Source organism: Lonchura striata, chromosome 3 (assembly GCF_050655825.1).
Source record: "Lonchura striata isolate lonStrDom1 chromosome 3, ASM5065582v1, whole genome shotgun sequence".
NCBI classification, from domain to species: Eukaryota; Metazoa; Chordata; class Aves; order Passeriformes; family Estrildidae; genus Lonchura; species Lonchura striata.
The window spans coordinates 41,754,799-41,780,409 of record NC_140705.1 but is presented as its reverse complement, the minus strand read 5'-3'; the positions used below and the strand labels follow the sequence as shown (position 1 = coordinate 41,780,409).

The 25,611-nt window shown below is 33.9% G+C and overlaps 1 protein-coding gene across 4 annotated transcripts in view; it reads right to left on the bottom strand.

Moving 5' to 3' along the window:
* GRIK2 (glutamate ionotropic receptor kainate type subunit 2) overlaps positions 1-25,611 on the bottom strand; it is a 341,730-nt gene that overhangs the window by 31,724 nt on the left and 284,395 nt on the right. For all 4 annotated transcript variants that reach the window (XM_085574923.1, XM_077782281.2, XM_077782282.2 and 1 more), the window contains one exon: positions 7,017-7,242. In XM_085574923.1, the coding sequence (XP_085431049.1) occupies positions 7,017-7,242 (226 nt within the window). The remainder of the gene's footprint in view (positions 1-7,016; positions 7,243-25,611) is intronic.

Genomic DNA, 25,611 nt, shown 5'->3' with positions numbered 1-25,611 from the left:
GTTTGTATGAGAGGTAAAAATGTCTGCAAAAAAATACGTCTTAATTGATATTTCATTTGAATTTACAGAAAAGAGAACTTTGCTGAAAAAGGCACCTGTGAATGAATAGAACATAAGAACCTTGAAGTTTTGTTTCATGCTTTGAACTTAAGTGACTGGCCTGCAGCCAATGCATTTCTGCTGGAATGCTGTTGATTTTACTCATACATTTTTCTTTTTGACACGTGAGATATAACTTGCTTGCATCACAGTAGTTGCCAACTTTCTATTGTGAATTTATAAAATATCCCCTATGCAGATCTATTTTATACACTTCTATGAATTAATTTTCATAGCTGCATCTGTGTTACTATTGCAAGTTTTTGTAACTTTGTAAAATGGGTGTTTACATAAGACTTGGCAATGAAATGTTGACCACAAAATACATCACCTTACATCATTCCTATCCTGAGAGGGATATTTTGTGCCCATGTACAGTGAAGAGTTGCCATATAGAAAGGAAAGTGCAGTTTTGGGGATTGTTTTAAACATTTTTTGAGTTAATTATTGGCTTTTAAATATCTAAATGCTAAACCCTTTCCAGCATTTCTCAGGGCGTCTTGGTAGTCCATCAGTATGGAAGTGCCAGGGACACAAAGAGTGATTGCATTAGAAGAGTCAGTTTGATCCACTTGACCACAGCTAGTGAAAAGCTAGTCAAAAAACCTTGCAAAAGTGAAGAGAATTATGCAATATAGTCAAAAATTCTTCTCCTTATATTTTGCAACTGAGCCATTATTGATATCAATAGCAGAATTTGATTGTATTAAATGCAAAGGAATAAAGGATAAATAAATGGGTATTTTACCTTTTTCTCAATTTCTTTTTTGCTCACCACTATCAGGTGTTTTAGGAACACCACTGCAACACCACTAAAGCCTCCTCTTTATCTAATTCTGCAATTTTGTGCAGCTCAGCAACAGAGAAACATTGGAGAAATTACTAGCTCTAATTTCTTCTGTGCACCATATCTATATACTACTTTCCATTTTGTATTTCTTAAGAGTTAGAAGAAATTTATGCAATTTTTAAGATTACTTACACACACCGTTTGTCATTTTCAAAATGTCAGAGGCATTACTTTGCATATATCTCCACACACACAGAGTTTGTCTGGCATATACTGACAGGATATTCCTCATCTGCCACATAAAGGCAGATGATCTGAAAGGTGCATGCTCAGTAATCTATTCATATGGAATCAGTTCTAAGTATTCACTTGTCAGCCATCTATGTGCTCCAGGTTCAACACTGAAGCAAATGGCAATTCAGAAGAAAATCTGCCCAAGCCAGATGGGAAGTAGCCTGCTGTCAAACATGCTGAAGAGAAAGAGGAATTTAGAAAAGAAATAAGAACCTGAAACAATATCTAAGAGAGATGAAGTATGTTTTTTCCAAAAGATGATTTCAACTATATTCCTTCCAATTGGAAAGTAGAAAACTGAAAGGAAAAAAACAATTAAAAAACAAAACAAAGCAAAACAAAAAAACAAAACAAACAAACAAAAAAACACCAAAAAACCAAAACAAAAAAAAAAAGCCAAGCCACCAAAATACCCAACCCCCTCCCCCAAAAAAGGAGAAAGTAGCTTCACAGAGTATTAAGGCTTTAACATAAAGTGTATAAAAGCTACATTTCTAACCTTCCATGTAGTTCAGATTAGCAAATATGTTAATAAATATTCATTACAGCATAGCATTTGTCACTTAATATTACTATGTTTTACAGCATGTTGACCATAAGAAATTCACATTAGCTGTGTTTCAGTAGGACATAAAAAGTAGATTGCTGGATGGTCCAGGTTTTCTAGAAAATAATGCTATAATATGTTTAATAGGATGACCATAAGCATTTGGATGTATCATAAACACTTAGGAGCTCATTGGAATTGTAAATTTAGGCCAAACTGGGCTATATTCAAGAACAACCCAAAATTTAAACAAGTATGATGATGAAATAGGAAATTGAAACTACTGGAAATAATAATAAACACTTCAGATAATCTGTAATGGAAAACATAAGTTGCCCTGCATATCCAAAGGATTTGTTCTCTTTCCCTCCTCCACTCCCACTACCTCTTTGTTAATTGTCTTTTTGTGTCTTTTCACTTTCTTCTTCCCTCCTTCCTGCCCCTCATTCCTCCCTTGAACATCAGTATTGTATGATGAGGTGAATGCCCGCAAAAAGACAAATTCCAACTGCTAAAAGACACTTATGTGCATTTCTAATAGATAACTGTGGGTCATATCTATACATATTATGATAATATGATAGAAATGAAAAAAACAACTATACAGCATGTTGATAACAATATGCAAATAATTTTTCTCTCTGTCAGATTCACTGATGAAGAAGACAGACCTGGCAAAATAATGCTTCCTGATAAAACATGCCAGAATAAAGCAAACTAAAACCCCTTGCATGTGGATCTTCAAACTGGAAGATTATTTTTAAAAATCAAATAAATATTCTCTAACAAAACCCGTTACAGGGTTCTCCCTTATCCACTCTAAAGTACCAGTTACTATAAGACATCTCATCCCAGGTCTGTTGTTCTCTTTTCCTTGTAAATCAAGTTTTTTAGCCTAGCATCAGAAGTAGCTGACCGAAAATGAATTCTGGTGCATACAAAACTTTAATTCAAAAACTTATATTATGAGAATCAGTCATTGTATGCATAATTTACCAAATTCTCCCTTGCTCATATTTCACTCTTACTAGTTTAACTTTCACTGCTGAAAAGATACCATACAGAATTCTGCTTTGCACCTATTTCAAGTATCACTGTATCTCGTTGATTTTAAAGATGCATGCTGATTCTGACAATCCCATTTTGTGCCAAAAGTACATTGTTTCTAATTTCTTTCCTCAAAGTTACATTTTAGCAATCTAAACTTTCTTTACTTCACTAATGCTTTTAGAGAAAGTAAAATAATCATGTAAACTCATAATTTGCTTCTCCAAGTTTTGGGGAAGGAATTGATACCCATGTCCTTCCTGACCCACAGGTTTTTGTTTTTTATTTTTTTTCTCCTAATCTGGTGTAACTTTCTTTTTCTACATTTAAAATACTAATATCATGAGCAGAGAACCTTTACTGCAGTACTCTACAATGGTGCTATATTTGCTTGGTTACATTTTCCAAGTGATTATCTTGTCATAAATTGATAAAATATTTTTCTGTTAAGAAAGCTTTTAAGACCTTTTTCTTGTATCTGCTTAAACGCAACCAAATTATTTTCTCACTAATTATTATTCTATTGTCTTCAAAATAATCAAGGTATATTGCACCTACTTTCTTTGCTGCTGGTCTCCAAAAGTAACCATATCCTTTCTACAGCAGTCAACATAAGACCTGTAACAACTGCTTCCTGCAAATTTAACCTTACAGTGCAAAGACTTCTGCAATTTCAAGCCACTGTTCCTGGTGATAAGCTGAATTTTTTGTAAATTTTGCAGATGACATCTATATCTTCACAATACCATGCCTGTAAACCATATGAAGTTTAAAAAGGGCAAGTGCTGGATTCTACACCTGGACAGGGCAACTCTGGCTGTGTGCAGAGACTAGGGAAAAAGAGGCTGGAGAGCAGCACTGTGGAAAGGGACCGGGATGTCAATGGAAAGTTGAACATGAGCCAGCAGTGCCCTGGCAGCCAGGAGGGCCAGCGGTGTCCTGGGGTGCATCAGGCACAGCATCACAGCTGGGCAAGGGAGGGGATTGTCCTGCTCTGCACTGAGGCAGCCTAACCTCGAGTGCTGGGGGTAGTTTTGGGCACTGCAATATCAGGCATTAAACCATTAGAGGGCCACAAAGGTGGTAAAAAGTCTGGAGGAGAAGCATTATGGGGAGCAGCTGAGGTCACTTGGTCTGTTCAGCCTGGAGGAGACAGAGGGAGACCCCACTGCAGTTACAACTTCCTCATGAGAGGGACAGACAGGGCAGGTACAGATCTCTTCAGTGTGGTGACCAGTGACAAGACTAGAAGCAGCATGAAGCTGAGTCAGGGGACTTTTAGGTTTGATATCAGGAAATGATTCTTTAACCAGAGGGTGGTTGGGCCCTCTGGTTAAAGAATCATCATAATTTACTTCAAGAAATGCATAACAGGCTCCCCAAGAAAGTGGCCACAGAATCATGCCTGTCTGAGTTCAAGTGTTTGGACAATGCTCTCAGGCACATGGTGTAATTTTTAGAGCGTCACGTTCAGGGCTGTGAGTTGGACTTAATGATCCTGATGGGTTCCTTCCAGTACAGCATATTCTGTGATTCTATGATTCTATAAACTCAAGTAGTTCTGTATGGTTCTTGGAGACAAGTTGCCTCTCAAATAGGCAAAAGCATATACTTTGTATGTGAAGCCATTACACTGCACTTTTCCAAGCACTTGACAAGTTACTTGTAGGATTATTAACTCTAAAAAGATATTACTCAGTTGCATGTCTATAAAGTTCTTTCATTGTCATTAAATAATGATGTAATCTACTTCTATAGATATAACCACATCATTAGTTCTTTTAAAGTCTCCAGAATTATTTTTTCCTGTACAAATGAGATTAGCTATAATGCATGAGAATATTTCACATTATCCACTGCTCTGTAATATTTTTTAGCTCCAATAAAGCAATATATTTAACAAAATTATTCTGACAGACAACATGGAAATGCTTCTTCATAAGGATTCCTTGTGCAAACTATGCATCATTCTAGCAGAGGCTGCACAATCCCTCTGCTCTGAGACTGTGCACCTAATACACAGGATATAAACCCATTATAAATGTCAGCTTTCTCAACAGCATTTCATAGATGCTGATGAAATATTGGATTAATCTCTTATTCTTAGCTGTTCTGGGAAAGCCCCAGATGATGTTTTGTTCTACCTTCATTTCTTTTGTGCAAAAATTTTACTTTACATCCTATTTTACATTCTGTTCTATTTCCTCTTCTGAAGCTGTCATCTTTTTTTCAGATCTTCCTTCAACTGCTTTTGTTAAGTTTAAAACTGTATTTAGCTCTTATTTTGCCTCCTTTGGTGACTGCTGATTCCTGCAGGTATGTCCTCTATTTGTTTCATCTTGATTCAAGACAACTGTCAGCTCACCTATCCCCTTGAACAACAGTATTATTTCTCTTGACACAGACAATTTGTTGTTACTTGGAATCTTGTGGATGAATAAGAGCTGAATAACGTCTCTGATATGACTCAAAGTTAATGAAGAAATAGTGCATTCTGTCCCCATGTAAAGTAGGGAACAAAGACCAACAGGCAGTTTACTCATCTTCCTTTTCTTTTTACATTCAATATTTCTTCCCCTAAACTTAAACTCCAGAATTCTGTTCCTGGATTTATCATTGTTTTAAAGATGTTTTCTCTGGTGTTTATGATGCTTCTCTGACTTACACATAAACAGAACAATTTATAGAGAGTTTTGGTCTCTCTGATTCCTATCAGTTTGGCATTTCAATGTTCACTTAAATTTCCGGGGCATGCCTCAGATGCTTCACAAGTTTGCATGTATATTATTCAAAGATTATATACTATCTAAACTATAAAATATTTTTCTATACTAAACCTAAAGTGAAAGTGGATTTTATCCTCAAAATAACAAAAAGGTTTATAAATAACAAAAAATAAGATGCTGAAAAGACCAGCAGGACTGAAGTATAGTCCATTGTGTCACTTGCACATCTATAGAATATATTCAGCAATACAAGAGTCACAATAGAACAGGGTAGAAAAATTGGTGTGAATCAAAACTAGATTCCTAACAACTAACTGTTCAAAGACAAAGTGAACAGAATCATAACTTCTTCAGCATATGTCCATTACATAGAAATGTAATGTAGAAATTATTTCATTACTGAAATAATGAAAATTTCAAAGATGTTATTGAATAGCAGTAAATATATCCAATATAAAGGCGAATCTGTATTTGATAATGCTAGGTACCTCTTTATCCAATATATAGAGGTAAACTTTATTTCTTAAAATTCCTTTCCATGTGCTTGAATTATACTACTGGGTATAACTTTCCCAGTGCAATGATTTAACATATGTTATTAACACAGATCAAAACAGTACCATACCTAACACCTACCTGAGAAAAAATAAAAACATATCCACATCAATAACAAAATTATAAATTATTGTTCAGAATGAAATTTAAATATATATTTGCCTGAGAAATAGGTCAGTAGAACTACCTTACAACATTAAGTAGAATCATTGTGTGGTACTTGTAGTCTTTGTGTGACAACATTTTTATTCCCATCTATCCTGAAATCTAAATCTGGATCTTCACCTCATATTCTTGAAAAAATCACTACACTCCGTGGGCACTCAGTTTTTGTTGATTCCCTTTCTGTGGATTCTAGGAGCCAAGCTACAACCAAGCTAATACCTGTAGTTGTCTTTTAGTCTTGCAACTAGTTTTGTACTTAGCAAAAAGCAGCTGACCTAGAAAATATTTAAAGATTGGAATTTCTAAGCCAATATGCAAACCTATATTCCACAAGGGTAAATCAGTATTTGTTTTGTCTCTGGCATGGTATGGAATATTTCCCTCCTCTTTTAGAAATCTCAGTGATTAGCTGTCTCATTTTAAAGACTCAGCCCCACTTGCTAATGAAAGCCTTCCACCACAAGGACTTCATTCTCTAAACACATAGATCAACATATTTAAAACTTTTTCTTTATAAAATAAAGTCCTGTGAACAGTACTGTTGTTGTTGAACATATGGAAGGAACCATGTAAGACAAATTTATCATATGAAAATATATAACTATTTATAAAGCAACAACTGTTTCCTTTTTGAAAAATGCAATAAAATCCATAAACTTTTACAAAACATGTATTGTGTCTGGTTGAGAAAATTAAGACAAAGGTAAATGCTAGCAATGTATGGGATGTTTCCTATGCTGCTGCAGCAACTAAGATTAATGAACAGGGAACAAGTGGTTGACATATCACCTACCCATGGGAGTTCCAACGCCATAACCTTTGGAGTCTATCAGGCCTCCAATCTGTGTTAGGTTACAGTTCCTCTGTGTGACAAATTCAATGGTTGTCGACTCCATTAGAAATGCATAATCAGAGGTAAGCACGCGTTGGATACCTTCTTCATTACTTTTGACAAGTACTGACTGCCTCCTGCTGCTCATGAAGGCCCACATCTTGTCATAAGTGGAGATTTTGGATTTCTGAAAGACAAATATTAAATGCAATATGAGTAAGAATGATAAGCTTATATGAGCGAAAGTAAACTCTCAATTTGCACATTGGTCTCCCCTCAGATTTTACTATGTCAGGTTTTACCAAGGCAATTTTCTGAGGATATTTGTATAGTTCATCTCATTTGTACTTCTCATCTTCTCCATTTAAAATAAACAACTGGACATATTGTCCAATGTGAAATACCTGTTGTTGATCTGCTTTTATTGTTTTTATGCAGGAGGAAGACCTACAAGTACTTCAGATTAGTGGAAAACTACTAATTATTTCACTCTAGCAAAGATAATAAACTCTCTTGTTAAGTTTTGTAGGGAAATCTGTGGATTCTGGCACAAGTGAAATTTTTCTCTTATTTCAATCACTCAGCTGAACAGTTCTGAAAACCTAATGCATAGCATGGCAATCTGAAGTAATCAAAGCTCTCACAGTGTATGGAGAAAACAGTTGTGAAGGAAAGGGCAGACAACATTTTATCTGTTGTACATGACAAAATTACTTGGAGAAAGATTTTAGGTGAGAGATAATATCACTCTCAGGTCATAATAAAGCTAGCTTGGCTTACAGAAATTAACTACTGAAGTCCTAAAAATTAATATGTGTTTTCTGATTTAATATTTCCAGAATACAAAGAACTGTTGTGGTAGGAAGGGAGTCAGTAATTTGGGACAACGGAGTCAGTAGTTTGGAAGAAATTGATGCTGTGAAACTACAGAGGAGTTGGTTCCTTTTCTTCACCTGAGTTGGTTTAAAAAGAAGGTAATTACCTTCTCTCATTTTTGTAAAACAGGTGCTTAAGAGATCATAATGACTGAATAAACTGAAGTTATTAGAAATACTGACCATTTTATACCACATTTATCCGATCTGTTTAATAACACTGCAAACTCGAGATGTATCAGAAAATGTTCTGCAATGTTAAATTTTGCCTTGTAAATAAAATGTAGAAATACCATGTAAGTATTATCAGACCTTTTAAGGTGTCTTTCCTCTTTTGTTGTCACACTTAAATGTATTTCTGCCATCAGATTTGGAAGAAATACTAAACAAAGATTGACACTACAAACATTTCTGAAGTTCAGATGATTGGCAGCCAGAAATTCTGACCCAAAATAGAATTAGCAGTGTATGTGGAATGAAAAGAACATTTATTTAGAAAAAAGGGTTTATTTTGTCCCCTTCCTGAAATATAATCCAAGAGTTCTTTCACTGTGCCTGGAGACTTAACAAATTAAGCATTTGAACTAAGTCTAGTGTCAATACTAACAAAAAGTGAAGACTTACAGGGCTCTGAATTTTGCGCATTGTTATTGTACTGAACATAATCTGGGCCTGATTGCAAAAGATTTTAGTAACAATGAAAGAGGAAAGCATTCATCTTCAAAATATTCTGTGAACACATAGAATAGAGATGACCAAACAGACGGGGCCTCTCCTCATAGTGTTTGTTTGGGGTTTTTTTCTAATCAAATAACTCTTGCAAGCATTTAATATCGCATTGTAGCATAATTTACTTCAAGAAATGCATATCACCTCTGTAGGAATCTTAGTTAATATATAATACAGGCAGGGTGGAAATAAATGTTTTTCAATATTTGTAAAATTTTATCAAGAACGCTTCTTTAATTCTTTTGTCATACAATCTTTACACCAGTAAATTTTTATCTACTATAAATAATCTGATAAATAGAAAGCATTGGCAGAGAAAACAATTTTAACAAATGGTTAGATGCTGATGCATGTTTGGGGGAGGTAAGAAAAAGCCAAATGAGACACAACAATAAGAAAAAGGATTGTAATATATATGTATTTTTCTTTTCTTTTTTTTTTTTTTTTTTTTTTGAGAAAAAATAAACTCCAGGATGAAAAAAATATTTGCAAGGGGAATGGTTGCTTTCTACTCAATCATTAGAACATGTGAAAAAAATACAATATCCTTTAAAGGACAGACTGTTCATATTATGTCTGATTTAATCAGCTAGGATGAATCCACTGCTACTATTGAAAAGAAAAGGAAAAAAGTCATTAAGAAAATCAGAGAAAGCTCCTGCACAGGACAGCTCATTTACTGCAATAATTAAAATTAAATGAAAACATTAATATAGTCTACACATGATTAATGAAGAAGAGAACACAAAACCTAGAATACCAGTGCACATGGCTCACCACTGCAAATTTGGCAAGGATGACAGAAAGTGCACAAAAAGTGAATGCTTTTGCACTACTTTCTTCTAGCTCTAAACGAAATTATGCCAGGGAATAAAGCCAGTCTACTTTTGAGCCCTATGTCTGGTTTTGTCTTTTTTTTAAATTAACAAGAGATTTTTTTTTAAATCTGAAATTAAAAAAAAAACCTTTTTCATTTGATTTAGGAAAACATAACCACAAATAGTTGTCCTGTGTTTGCTAAAATACCCAGCAGACTCATTGATGAAAATCAAGAAGTCAGAACAATAAAAAGCATCAGGGGCCCATTTGACATTGAATTAAAGATAATGACACTCCAACATTCCTGTGGTTAGGACTGTATCACTCATACTGTTAGAAGCAGATGCTGCAATTTTACATTATGTTTCCACCTTCTTTCGCTGTGTGCAAATCAATCTGGTTAATCAGCCTATATACTCCATCAATTAAGTGTATTATTTTATCTGGGTTAGTTCACCATATTGTTTCATCTAACAGGAAATCACTGTCAGGGAATCCAACCTAACTTGAAATCAACTGGAAATGATGTTTATATAAGGTAACTTGTGGTGACATGATTTACTGTTCTTGTGTTCCCTCAGGAATGGTGAAGACGTAAGAAAGCTGTCTATGCCTTGAATTTCACTGGAAGAAAAAAAGAGAACTAACTAATAGGAAAGCTGGAAATGCAAAGATTAAGCAAATCTAGAAACTCATCTCAGCATCGAACTTGATGCATAAAATGTTAGCTCTCACAATGACATTCAGAGGATACTGTCAGTGTCATACTCATCATTCATGAATTAAACATCATTGGAAGAGAACTGTGCTTGTCAGGGACCACAAATGGAACCACGGCAAAGGCTCTAAGTTAGTCATAGCTAATGCTATGTATAAATATGAGTCTGGAAACAGAATGAGTCATTGTCAGTAATGTGTTACTTACTGCTCCATCCTAGAGCACTGGTTTGGAAAGAAATATCTGAGCAGCAGGACTCTGGACCACAAGGTTAGAAAAATATCATAATGTTGAAAATATGACAGAATAAACAAGGATCAAAGTACATGGAAGCAGACTTCATAATACAAGTCAAGAGTGGATAAATGCATAGTAAAAACGTGCCAGGCTAATTCCGACATTTCTCTGTGAAAGAAAAATTACAGATCCATTAATGGAGACTTTTATTTTAATGATAGCTTACAACTTCTTTCCTGGCTTCTAAAAGCATTTAGGTAGCACAGAAAATGCTTCAGCTTTGCTTTCACCATGTAATATTTAAACTCAAAAGAGTCTGTAGTAACTAAGGAAAGATTGAAGGCAATTAAGATACAATTTTGAGACAAAAATAAAAAAAGTCAACAAACCCAGTCCTGATATATTTTATGAGAGCACTCTCCACCACATGAGAATTAAATCATCAGAATCATTATGTGAGGAAAAAAACCCACATATTCCAAATCCTACTACACTATTTTCTATTCATGACACTAATCATAACAGCTTTATGACTTTTGTTTTCCTGTGCATTGCATGTTTAGTAGACACAAGTCACTTTTCTTAAAGTTGAGTCATGGATTTTTTTTAAAGTTACAGGTAAAATGCCCATTCATTCTGACCTCATGTAATGGGCAAACTATGAAATGTCACTTCTGAATGACCGCACTAAGCTCATCACTTACTCATTTGTACTGACAAAAAGAATGACATATGAAGAGAGATTTTAAAAAAAAAGCCAATATGTTTGCCTTATCAAGGTGTACAACATGGTCTCTCAAAACATCTTTGATGACAACCTGGAAGGATAAGGACTGGACAGATTGAGCAGCTACAGGTAGAGAAATGGCAAGGAAAATGGTAGTTAACATCTCAAACCAGATTAGCATCTTGTCAAGATTTGACTACCTCAAGGGTCAGTCCTAGACCTGATACTACTCAGTATCTTCACAAGCAGTTGGGAAAATGGTACTGAAAGCACCCTCATCAAGTTTGTGTATGATACGAAAAAAAGAGGAGAGGTAGAAATACTGGAAGAAAGAGCTACCATGCAGGTAGGTCACAAAAAGTTTGGAAATTAGTATTGCAGGAAATGTATGAGATTTAAGCAAGATAAATTCAAAGTCTATGCTGGGGAAAAAGTAATCTCAAGCATCCATACTGGCTGGGATTTAGCTGGTGGGAATGAATCTTAACTGAAAAGAATTTATGGTGCCAAGAAGACAGCTAGCAGAACATAAGTAAGCAGCCCATCTCTTCAGCAGGAAAGAAAACTGCAAGTAATATCAGCAGATTATAGCCAAGCCCAGAACAAGGGAAGGGATTAATCCACAATATTTGGCATTTTTCAAGCCACACCAAGGATGCCCTGTCCAGTTTTCATTCTCTGAGTTCAAAGAAATGGTAAAATTAGACAGTGCCCACCAAAGTGATCAGAAGATTGGAGATCTTGACTTACAAATAAAGATTTATATAAAGTGGTGTTCCTAGAATGGGAGGTTTACAGAGAATCTAATCACCTTCTTCCATTACCTAAAAAGAATGTTAGAGAAAAGTCTGAAGGTACTCTCTTCATTTGGATGTGTGGGGACAGCATAAGAGGCAATAACCAGCACTGCTAATGGTAAATTCTCTGAGTATATAAGAAAAAATTCTTCACTATGAGAAAAACTACATACAACATGTAGCTCAGAGAAATCATAGAATTAACTCACTGGAAATATTTGAGACAGCTTAATGTAACTTTGAACAAATTATTCTAGCACCATGCATCCTGAATAAATTAATCTCGCATCATGGTTTCAATTAGAAAAGCAGATCTCCTCGAACAAGAGTAAGAGGACTCTAGAGATCCCTTCCAACTTTGAGTTCTCATTGATTTCTTTGCTTCTTATCAGTATGAACTTATGTACAGTAATTAATGAATTTCTGGATATTTCAAATTTTGACCTTGAGCAATTTCAAGAAAACAAAACAAAATATATAATTTCCTGGTTTGGGAAAAAAAAAAAAAAAAGCAAAAACAAAAGAAACAAACCAAACAAATCCCAAAAGCATTTTGAATTTATGTGGTTCATGCATCAAGCCAAAGACAAGCACATTATTATCCAGAGGAATGCGTTTTCCTGTCTTCTTTTCCTCTTCATTCCTCTGAAACTCAAGTAGACTTATCCCAATTATTTCATATGAGACCCTTTGAAAATCCTGAATACAAGCATAGGAAACCAAACTTATATGACAAGCTTAAAACTGAGAGAACAAACAGCCTAAGTAATCCTGTAATTCTCCTGAAGTATTATAAATACAGCAAAACTCAAAGGTAAGGTTATCCGAAAGAATTTGAATAGTAGAATAAATGAAAGTAAATTGTACAGAAACAAATTGTTTACCTGTCTGTAGTCTTACCAAACGGAAATTTGTAAAGGCTGATTGCTACTGTTCAAATACCTATCAATGACCAATTATGTTTTTTCTCTGTTGTGTACTTCATATACTTTATTGTTTCTGTAATGTGTATCTGTATACACTGATCCACCTCTCCCAGTTCTTAATATGAAACTGAATTCTTTGGAACAGGTACTGTTTTCTCCAAACAACACAATGTTTCTGAAGTGGACAACAATGATCCATTACTGGGACTTCCAAAATGAATAGTAATATAAGAATATAATTAATATAAGGAAATAATGATAAATACAGGAATCAGAATAAAAATAACACTTATTATTAATTTTTTATCTTTATAACTTAATCTTTGGCTTTCACTAACCACTGCACATCTTGTTGAAGATATTTTGTTTTAAATACATTTAAATTTGTTGAAATGACCAAAACAACTTCTAGTTTCTCAAAAGTCTTAGCTAATTCTATACTCCAAAAGTGTTTTTCTGAGGCAACTAAAGCATTATAATTACTGATGTTGACATAGCTGAGTTATGTGTAATATGCAATTTGGTCTTAACTGCATATCTGCACCTGATGCCTCTACAGGATAATACAATGCCATGCACAGTGCAGCCTTAAATCAGCTTAGCTGTCCTCTATCACCCAACAGATAAACTTAATTGAAGTGAGCTTCTGTGTATCATCTAATTTTTTTAACAGTTTAGCAAGTAGCTATAAATATCAAACTCTTTAATACAATATTTTTTCTCTATTGTCTCCTAGAACTATTAGACTAGCTTCTTCTAAGTCATCACAGAAGAAGGAAAAAGAAGCTATTTTTTCATCCTGGTCTCATTTGCTTACAACCCTGTGGCCTCAGAGTATTATCTTTCTACTTATTTTTTTTTTCTTTTTTCCTTTCTATTTTTTCAGAACCACTGAGGCCTGAAAACCCCTAAGTGAACCAGACAATTTAGATTTTGTTGTGTCAGCATAAAAACAATAAAAGTAATGCATAGAGCTTTCCCTCCTCCATAACGGCAGTTTTTATGGTCCATAGAGCACAAATGAAAAGAGGAAAGGTGTTTCTACCAAGAATAGAGCTACAAGGAATTAAAAATGTAGTGCTCAGAGAAAGAGATTTTCACTCTTGCCTTGATTGTGCTGACTTTTTGTTATAAAACACAAAGATTTTGAACAAATGTTAAATATTTCAAGTAACCTATGGTTAAAACCCCCAAACTTTAATGCTACTGAAATAAGATTTTGCTATCAGCTTTAATCTGGAAATAGGTAAAGTCTTCATAGCTCCAAAATCACTAATGGATTTCAGACTTTCTTGCCTTTTATATCAGAATGATATATAGTCCTCTACTGAATAATAACTAACATCACAAGAGTTCTTGTAAAATACTGTGGAATATGACAAGTGTCATATATCTCATACTTCTACAGGTTTCTTCCTTTTATAAGTAGGAAAAAGAATTTAATAAAACTTAGTCTGTTTCTAAAGCATTTCCTGTATTCTGGATGTTTCTAAAGCTAAACTTATTTCTTACTCTGCCTGTTTTGGGATATAAGTTGCATGTACAGAATTCCACACTTCATTTGCACTGTATCTGAAAACAATTTTTCAAAAGCACTGCCTGCATAGTGTTAGCATTGGAACTATGCATGAGTATTACTTTAAATATTACCTCTAATAAAGCAACAATTGTCACAATGACACTTTTCAACAAATGTATTCTCACAGCATTGATACCTGCATGAGAGATGTTTGTGCAATATTCAAAGCACAATTCATATATGCTATGCTCAAAACATTGCTGCTGTTGAGGCTTGTTATAAACTTCTTTGGCAACATTAGAAGCCAAACTCAGCATTTCTTTGGTCAAAGATCTCTTTGAATGAGCAGAAGAGATAGAAAACCCATTAATTATTATTGATTTTTTTTCCCAAAAACCCCATAGCTAAAAATAAATACTGTTTCATTGTCTTCACAGGTTTCAAAAACTTAATGGAATTTCTACTGTCATTTTTTTCCTAATGGCACCACTCAAGTAATAGAATTGGCATTAACTATCACTTGTAATGATGATCATCAAAATGAGCCTCATTGCACAGACAGATTGTTGGGGTTTTTTCTCCCAATAAGTTCACCTATCATTTCTGTTGACAAACAAAAAAATCTCTACATCCAAAATGGCCAATAATTTTCAGTATTTCTTCACAAAATTGCTCATGTAAAATATTTGCAGTCTATACATTATCATAAGCCACGACTGAGTATTTTGCAGTGGGATTTGGGTTTAACATTCTGTACTTTTTATTACACAAAGTAAATTACCAGATACATTGGACCATATGTGCTAACAGCTGAGTCTTTCTCTGTACTTTTCTGACCTTGGTGACTAGAAAATTGGAGTTAATTCAGGCAAACAGGATTGATGCCATATGTGGTTTTTATCAAAGGTGTAGAGGAGTGGTGGGATACTGATCAGTAGATTTTTTTGTTAGCAAATCTGTCAGATCTTGGAATAATTCTGGCAGTTTTATCTTTAAACACCTTTAGTTTCCTAAACATACTTGAGAAGATAAGCAACATAACACTTAAGGGGCTGCTTCCCTCCAATAATAAGAAGAGTTTAAAAAATAATCTAAAAGATCTGGAATTGAAAGATACAGTAAAAGACAGAGGAACTTTTCAGGCAGACTAGTTCCTGATGAATACATCATGAAGAATTCATCTACTCAACTAAATGAATTTACATGTTTTTAGTTAATGATCTGTACAGAAAACACAGACAATAACAGAGCTATAAGATGTAGTTTTTGAGTACTTTTTAGTGCTGATATATAGAGCCCCTATATAACTTACCAGAAGTTGATGGAGAAAATTGCATTGCTCATAAAACCATATAACATAACAAAAGTTAGAGGAAAATACAATTAATGTGTTTACTTGCATCCTGCAATTTAGACATCTGTAGTAATTGAGTCCAGGCAGTAAAAATGCAGTTCAACAGAGAAAGGGATATAGTATAGCTTTTGAAAACTAAGTTCTACCAAGACTCTGCTTTATTTATAATTGGGAACAGGCAGAGCAACTGTATGGCAGAACAGGGGGAAAGAATTCACTTTCCAGCATTATTAACTTCTCTATTTGAATTCTTTTCAGAAGAATTGCTCAAAATTAGCATCAATAAAGTAACTGAAAATTTCCAATGAATGAAAATGTGAAAACAAATTACCAGCTTCTTTGACCACCCAGTGATTTTAATCAGTCATGTTAATGTTAAATAAAACACCAACACTCAGTCATAGATTATTCCAAGATTTCTCCAACTAAATCTGTGCCAATTACTTAATTATTGCTCTTACAAATGCCTTAATATGTAACTGAACACTGCAAAACCAGTCTTCAGGAGAAAAAAGCATTATTTTGAGTAGCACTGTCATGTGCAATCTTCATTGAATATTGATGTATTTTTAGCTGCACATGGTAAAAGCAAATACATTTTATAATCTATGTGTTTTGGGGGAAAAGCAGAAAGTTTTATCAATAATTAAGCATTTCAAACATGGATTGAAATAATTACTCTGTGGCTTCTGACATCCAAGTTCTGAAATACAGTCCAGAGAAGGAACAGATATTTGAAATGTACTGATGGGGTCTAGTGGAAATCTATGTGCCATCAGAAAAAAATTGTGTGGGCTGGTATGTGAAACTCCTAGAAAATTTACTGTTAATGATCATAAGGGAATTGGAACTAGATGATCTTTAATGCTATTCTAGTCCAAATCATGCAATAATTCTGTGATTATCCAACTGCCAAGGGTTCTAGACATTTCCTTCATGGAATCGCTGGGTGTAGCTGTGCCTCATTCTGTTTCCCCTGTCAAACTGTCACTAAATTGATCAGTTGGACAGAAAAGTAATTCTGCTATTCATCTAGTAAACAGCTAATGGGAAACACAATTTCTGATGTAGTTTGAGAATTCATTAAGTTGTATTTAGCTAAATTTATATTATTATCTCTGCTAATCTGCTTACAAAAACAAGCCAGCCTTTTCAAGATGCTACCAAATTATCTTGCTGAGCAAATTCCAATAATAACAACTGGGACTACAGTGTTTGACTTAGTTCCTTATTTTGTTTTAATTGAAATATTTGAGAAAATTCTATTCTAGGGGATTTTATGGAAACTAATTTATGAGCAACCATTTTAGAAACCTTCAATAAACAATAAATAAATACATATTAAATTTCAATTTAAAAACTAACAACTTTAGTGGTGATTGACTTAACGCTTTGCTGTTCACATGTATTATATAAGACTGAAAAAAAGGCAATGAAAAAAAAAATAGAGAGAAAGCACAGAAAACTCAATTCATTCAGCATTGTATACCATGCTACTTGTCCCACTACATCTAGTTCCCATATAGTTTGACAAAAATGAACAGTTGCACTAATAGTGTTTCTGATTGTATTTTAGCACATAAATGATACCACCGTCAGTGTGTTATCATGACTATATTATTTTGTGTGACCCTTTGGTTGACTCCTTCACTATTCACAGTTCGGGTTAAAGATATCACCTATGAGTTTGAAAGCCATTGTGTTGGAAAATATATTTTAACAACACCACAAACATGATTTCCCTGAATATGCCATGAAGAAAAGCAGACAAAGCAGTGACAATGCAAACAATTTCAAACACAACAAAGTGGATGAAATTGCTTGGGCAAGTAAGGAAATATTTTCATATTTATCTTGAATATCAGTCACCTGCTGAGTTTGTTTAAAATGTACTTATTAATATGAAAGGTTTTTCTAATGACCAGTTGGACAGATATACCCTTAGTTCATTTTAAAATAAATAAATAGCTGCAGATAAGTGAGGCATTTTCTGTCAACGAATAAATTAATAAGGAAAAATGACCTGCTCTAAAGTGTAAATCTCCATAAACAAATTTGAACTTGTCATAAGACCTGAATCAACTTTTATGGTTTCATCTTAGCAATAGCTAACTTCAGTAGAATGTATCAACACTGAGCAATTAATGTCGTTTCTCAAGGGGACAGGTATTTTAATCTTATTAATTCCATATATATTCTTATAATTTGATTCTGGTTTATGTTTGTATGACAAAGTTGCACTGAACCCTTTTGTAAGGTGACAACTTACTGAAGATCTCTGGGAAAAGTATATTCATGTTCATCATGACAGATGTGATAGCATCTACCAATTAGCCCACACTTTCTATTCAGATCATGACAGTATTTGCCATAATGATATGATTGGTTTTTTCCTAGAAAATATATTCTATAGCTAATTTTATCCCTTGCAGTGTTTTTACTTTAAATACAAAAATGTAAGAAGGCAATTACTATGTCTAAAGATACACAAAAAAAAATTATATACAAACCACAATTACATAATTATTATATTTTCTTTACATTCTAATTACTCTCTATTTGATTTCCTCATTTTGAGCTAAATCTAAGAATAAATAAATCCCAGTAACTTACTTATTTGCTCTACTTACTCTAGGTTTGCCAAACCATACAGCATGATATTTCTGGGTTTGTTTGTAATCAACTATTATCCTTATGGGACTTGTAAGTAGGAGTGAGAAAATTCATGAGTTTAGTCAAAGACAGTTTAGCAGGTAAAGCAAAAGCTGTGTGCACAAGCAAAGCACAAGGAGCTCATTCACCACTCCCCAGGGGCAGGCAGATGTTCAGCCATCCCCAAAAAAGCAGAGTTCCATCATGTGCACCCATTACTTGGGAAGACAAACACCATCACTCCAAACATCACGGCCCTGCTTCCTTCTTCTCCTCCCAGCTTTATATGCAGAGCATGATGCCATGTGGTGTGGAACATCTCTTTAATTTGTCGGGGTCAGCTGTCCTTGCTCTGTCCCCTCCCAGTTGTTTCTGCACCCCCAGCCTATTCACTGGTGGAGTAGGGTGAAAAGCAGAAAAGGCCTTTGCTCTGGGCAAGCACTGCTCAGCAGTAACAAAAAATGTTCCTGTGTTACCAACACTATTTTCAGTTCCAACCCAAAATATAGTCCCATACCAGCTACTGCAAAGAAAACTAACCAAAACCAGCATAAAGACATAGTCTTTTAAAAATGTCTAACATGGGTTAAAGACAGCAAAAAATTTGAAATGGCTCATCTATTCCAAAAGGAGTAGTGCTGACACTGAAACTGGTAAGGGAAGGGAGACATAAATTTTATGTTTTATTAATGCAATCACTGTTCCCTTCCTTAATACAGTTCAGTAAATTTCTTCCATTGAAGTCCAGCTCCTAGTCTTGCTCAAGATTACTCCTAGATTCACACCATGTGCCTAAAAGCATTGTCCAAACACTTCTTGAACTCTTGACAGGTTTGGTGCTGTGACCACTCCCTTAGGAAACAACTCCCAGTGCCCAACCACCCTTTGGGTGAAGAAGATTTACCTAATTTCCATCTTAAACCTCCCCTCACACAGCTTCAGGCCATTACTTTAGGTTCTGTCACTGGTGACCAAAGAGGAGAGATCAGTGCCTGCCTCTCAATTTCCCTTCATGAGGAAGTTGTAACTGAAATGAGGTATATCCTTAGTCTCCTCTTTTTCAGGCTGAACAAGCCAAATGACCATCCCATCTTTTTTATATAATCTTTTTGTCTATATCTTCAAGTAAAAAATGTTAACACTTATCTCCATTTCCCTCTATTACTCCACTGTTTTCTTTGCTAGGTACAATGACTTGGATTTAGACTCTACTTCGTATTTTAATTCCACCTCCTCTGCTGTTTACAGATTGCTAGAATTTTGAAAAGACAGAACAGCACCCCTGCTGCCTCCAATAAAGGAGTAAAAGTAAATAATTTAAAAACCTTTTTATTTTTCTGTAGTAGTTAGTAAAATCAGTCTTAGTTCAGCTCCTTTGTTCAAAACCAAGTTTTCATAATTCTGTTTGATCTTTTCCTAGAATTTTTCTTAACTCCCTTCCAACTGATAAGATAAAAAGCCTCATTGTTATCTCAATATTCAAGTCTGGAGTGCTTGTCTTAAAAACATTTACTGAGAATTCATTAAAACTTTCCCACTGTGCCTTATCAATCTGAACCTGATTTTGTGACCTTTATGCCTCACTTTAAAAATTTCAGTGTTTTAAATCACTAGCTTATCTGGCTTTTTTTTCCATTTGCCTGCACCAAAATTCTCCTTGTTTGCCTCAATTCTTTTGACCCTCACTCCCGTATAGTATGATTAATGCCTAGAGAAGAGATATGTTAAACGTTTGCTTTGACCAGCTTATTTTTTCACTTTCAGTTTTTTTTATTTCCTTTGAGTCTTTTTTTTGTTATGTATGAATTTACTTCAGACTGGAAGCTCACAAGAGGCTTAAGGCAATCTTATTTTCTCTCCCTTTAAACAAGCTTTATCTAAGCAATACCAAATGCCATAGCTGCAGTGCAGTACCTTTTCTTCTTGATTTCAGGGCAGCCCATTTTCTTGAAATTTCAAATGATGGAAAAGGAACTAATAGAAGCTCATGCATACATTTACTTTTCTTTAGGACCAACCTTTTGAACTCCTTGAAGACAACGTTTAAGCTATTTCTTACTGCCTACCCAGCTCTCTTAGACCAATTTACAGGTTATATGTCTACTTCTTCGCTTTTATCATCCATTAGAACAAATACGTAATGCTTGGAAAGATAATAAAACTAGCAAAGCGCACACACCAATGGATATAAAATACATCAGCTCACTGAAACCATCTCAATTTTTAAAAATCCTGCCTAAGCGTTGTGCAAGCGTTGTATTTATTTACTTCTCTGCATTCTAATAATCCCTCAGAAACTGAAACTATAGCTACTGTCCTTTAAACACTTGTGTCTAAATAAATTAATTTATTCTTATTTTTCTGATGTCTCAGGATCTTGATTTTCTGAGAGAAAATTAAACTTCCAGCCATTTCCAGAAATGTTTTCCCTTTAAAATTACTGTCCAAAAAAAAAACCTGAATACATTACATATTTCAAACATTGTAAATAACTCACTCAACATGTAAAGTTTGTGTAGACACGGAAAAATGAAATTTCCATAAGTATTCCAAATCTGTGATGAATTGTATTTGGTGTAAAATTTTATTTTCCAATTGCGGAATATGAAAAACATACACCTAGGTCAGAGATCATTAACAGAACTCCAGACTGAGTTGACTAGTTTGGAATGAAGTCCAAGCAATGGTCACAAATAAACATCAGTGAGAAATAAAAGATATATTTTTTTGTGAACACTCAAATATAAATATTATGAACCCTCTGAGATAACACTCAAGGTAAAATTTCTACTAGTCTTTCAGGAATATGCTTACTCCACTTGACTAATGACATGGAGTGTATTTCTATATTATATTAAATGTTTCAGTAATTTATTAAAAAGATGTATTCAATAAAAAAAATAATTAGTATTAGCAAACTGATATTAGTAAATTATGTCATATAATCAGAGAATTATAGAATCATTTAGGTTGAAAATTATATATCTTCAAAGGCACATCTACTTCAACCATGATTGTAACACTGCCAGGTCTACAAATAAACTATATGACTAGCCTGAAAATCATGACTCCATGGTGCAAATCGGTTAAAATTTTATAATGGATTGATAAAAGGGTTCATATTGATTCATGGAAGGGTTTAGGTTGGAAGGGACATTCTAAGAATTCTAAGGGCCATTCTAGTCCAACCTACCTGACCTGGATAGGGACTTCTTTTACTAGATCAGGTTGCTCAAAGTCTGTCCAATCTGACTCTGAACTCACTGCTTCTCTCTTCTAAGAAACATAACAATTTATCCTATCTGAACAATCAAAGGACTAGGCTGAAGTAGTAGTGTCCATCTGCCTAAGTTCATATAGATTTGGAAGGTGTTTTTCCTTAAAGAATCATCTATGACATATTTTCTGAAGCATCCTTGGTGTTAATGTCTACAAATGGAAAATGCTTTCTAAGTTATTAAGTTGATGTCTTCAGTTTGGATAGCACTTAATGGATTTTTATTCTGTAGTATTTGAACTCTCAAAAGTTCTTAGACAAAAATCAATCTGGTCAACATTTCTGTTAAAAATAAAACCCTGAACAAAAAAGTATATTACCCTTCTAAAGATATCTTAAGGTTATTTTTTTGTTTGCTTATTTGTATTGAAGGGTGAGATTAACTTAATATTTTTTAATAAATTTAAGCTTAATATTTTAAGACAAAATTTATTTATTTAAATAAATAAATATATAAATGAAATTAAATGAAGCTATGTTTATGTCGTGTTTCAATTTGTCTGAACAGAATATTTTGTTTGGTTTCCATTTTCTCCTAAATAGTCCATCCATGACAATTAAGATTTTGCCTCTGTCAGAAGAGATCCTCAAGTGTGAGGATCATGTTTTGAAATCTAAAATATTTCAGAGAAAAAAAAGAACAGATTAAAGTGACAATCAATGTGATGTTGTCATGCATAAAATCCTTTCTGATGATCCAGGACAAAGCCTTACTCCTACCTTTAAAACATTACTTATTTTCAGAATGTCATTGACATTAAGTAAAAATCCTCATTTTCCCTTTCTTTATGTCTCCTTGCTAACACTCCAACTTTATATTCACTGATAACATTCATGTAATTAGGTACTTGACCCCCATAATCACTATTTATTCTTAATAAAGAAGAGGTAAAGTCTAAAAATAGTTTTAAAGAGAGCATAAAATCATAGACAAACTCACTTAATTTGGATGTTAAGCATTTTTCTTTATGATGGCATTCCTTCCTTCTTTATGATGGTATTCCATTACTCCTACCAACTTCCAAATCTCTAACTTAGCCAATCCTTAGCCCTTTGGAACAGTATATCAGTCCATATATCTTTATACACAGATATAGATGCACCCCTTGCTCTGTGTTTTTGTGTGTTTATACATAAAAAGACCACATTTCTGTGTGGTTTTATGTTTATAATGTAATTCTTACAGATCGTAGATGGAATACTGAATTTAAGTAGACTAGATAATTAATTTTAACAAATAGTCTCTCTATGTCACAGCTTCTCTAGAGCCTTCTATATTTTATGAAAGAGGTAAGGAAAGTTAGGTATTTTGGACCTTGAAGACAACAACAAAATTTTCAGTAGAAGATATTGCAGCTGTGCAGTATAATTCTTAAAATTTGATGGATACTAATTCCAGTGAATCTCTACAATATTAACACTTGCATTCAAAAATTTTCAGACATATTCTGTCTGCTATGTCGAACGAGCCAAATCACATTTTGTCCATTAGTATTTCTGCCCACTTCTCAAAGGTATGCAGGAATTAGTATCTCCTTATACATCTGTAATGATCTGCAAGAGAGAGATCATCTGGAAGGGTTGAAACTATCTCCTTGGAAAAGTCTTGAGAAATAAACTCTTCATTATCCTTTCAGGTGCATGACCTGTGGCTAGAAAGTTATAGGTGTTCTAACTAGATCAAGATGCAATCTATTCTGGAAAAAAAATACTGACATAGCACAGTTTGTTCTTCAAAGGAGTTTAAATTTTCCTTTATCCAAATTTAACATGATGAGCTAAGTGGTGGAAAGGGAGAGCCAATAAGGAATATGATGATCCTCCAAAACAGCAAGCACTCAGGACCAATTTACTTGTATTAAAATAAAAATGACATTTCTTATGTTCTTGATGAAGGTTAAGAGCCTGTGTCATTGCTTATAAATAATGTATAAATATTTAGAGAATGCTATAAATTTAATTTTGTTATAAAAGTAACGTTACACAGGTGAAGTTCTCATTTGCATATTCAATTTGAGCCTTACTCTAACAAAAAAAGTAATTCTCTTTGTTTATCTGTGTTCATAAACATCTTCCCTGTTGCCTACCACTCTCAGTATAAAATATAGGCTTCTCTATTTTTGTCAGGATTTTTGAGATAGGTCAAATATGACAGAAAATCAGACAGACATCAAGACAGACCCAATACACTAATCTTGAGACACTAATAATTTCAACAGAGATATTTCATTCAAGACCAGATGATTAAGAAGCTACAACCTTGTACCTGTATTATGAGAATTCTGATCCTGAGAAATTTCAAATTACTTAATTTATACTATTCTATCATTCTCAAAATAATAATTGTTATTAAATAAATAATTTTCTTCACCATTCTCACTTTGGTTTATTCCACATCCCAGTAAAGGGGAGTGTATGGGAAAGGGAAGCAGTAACTACTTCTGGTCTCTGAAGAAATTTTTTCATTAGACCTATTATCACTGTACAACTTTGTTGCTAATAGCAGTTGCCACCAGAAAAGTATATATTGTAGTCATTTAATGACTACCCAAAACTGAGAAGACACCTACTGTACAGTGTGACCTTGAATTGCTAAGAAAGGAAGTTATAGTTAGAAATAAGCTGGATAAGTCTGCTCACCAATACCAAATTTTGTGGAGCAAAAGATGGAAGAGAAAAGGCAGTTCAGTGATTCAGTAGAACAAATGTTCAAGAACAGTTGCACTTTAAATAGTTTCCAAGGTGACTACCTCTGTGGCTGGAATCTATAAATAGGGGTACAAACAGCGTTTCAACTATGATATTGAATACAATTGAATATGCAAAATTGACAAAGAATATAAAATTGTCTATCAGAAGAGTATTTGGAACAAAACTATATCACTTTATAAGCAAATTGGATGTGCATGTATGTGCATATCATATAGACTGTATACATATACATGAACACATCCACAAAATCTGCTCAGGTTATTTGATATTTCTAAAAGTGCAAGAAATCAGATTTATCATATAGTTAATATCCAAGGTTAATCAAGAAAATATATTTAATCTGGGCTATGAATTTATCACATAAATATTCTCTTAGATTGTGAATATTATTTTTACTGACCCTTTATTTAAAAATATACGTTTCCTAATACGATATTAGTTTTTCCCTTATGATTTGACTGAAATAAAGCTTACTGGTTATGGGCCAATATCTACTTCACCTCAGTACTTTTGATGTCACAAGAAAAGGATCTTTCCCAAAGGTAGTAAAAAAAAGACAAAGAGAAACAGCTAGATTGTCATAAATAAATACAAGTACCTTTGAGCCAAAACAGATTTGACAAACTGTGGGAACCCAGGGCAAGGGGAATATCCCACTATCTTCCCTGGGGTGCTCAAACTCCCAAGGAAACACTGACTTTGACCCTCATTCATAGAGAAAACTTCCAAAGCCTCAAAGTAAGCTAGAAACTACAAAAGTGTGAAATAGATTGTAGTGATTGCAGAGAGTAGTGTAGTATGTCACATAAGTGAGAAATTTAAGTTTTAAGATTTTTAGTATGTTGTAGATGAGTTCAAGATAGAGGATATAAAATATTGTCTTGAGTTCCTTTATTCTCTCTACTTCTTCCTCTTTCTTCGTAAGTTTAAGTAGTATCTTGTAATTAAGTAGAAAAATCTACATTATGAGTCTTTAAAGGTTAGTTATTGAGTAGAAAAAAATAGTTTAGGTTCACTTCTTAACTAAGTAGTTTAGTTTTTAATTAAACTTTAATTAAACTTACAGCACAAAGTTGTTAACCATTTTTATATTGTTTTCATGCATGCAGTCTGAGCACAAACAGTATACTAAAGCTTTGATAAAATAACAATAAAAAAAGCTAAAAACAAAAAAAAGCTAAAACAAAAAAAAAAATCCAAAGCATCTCTCATTC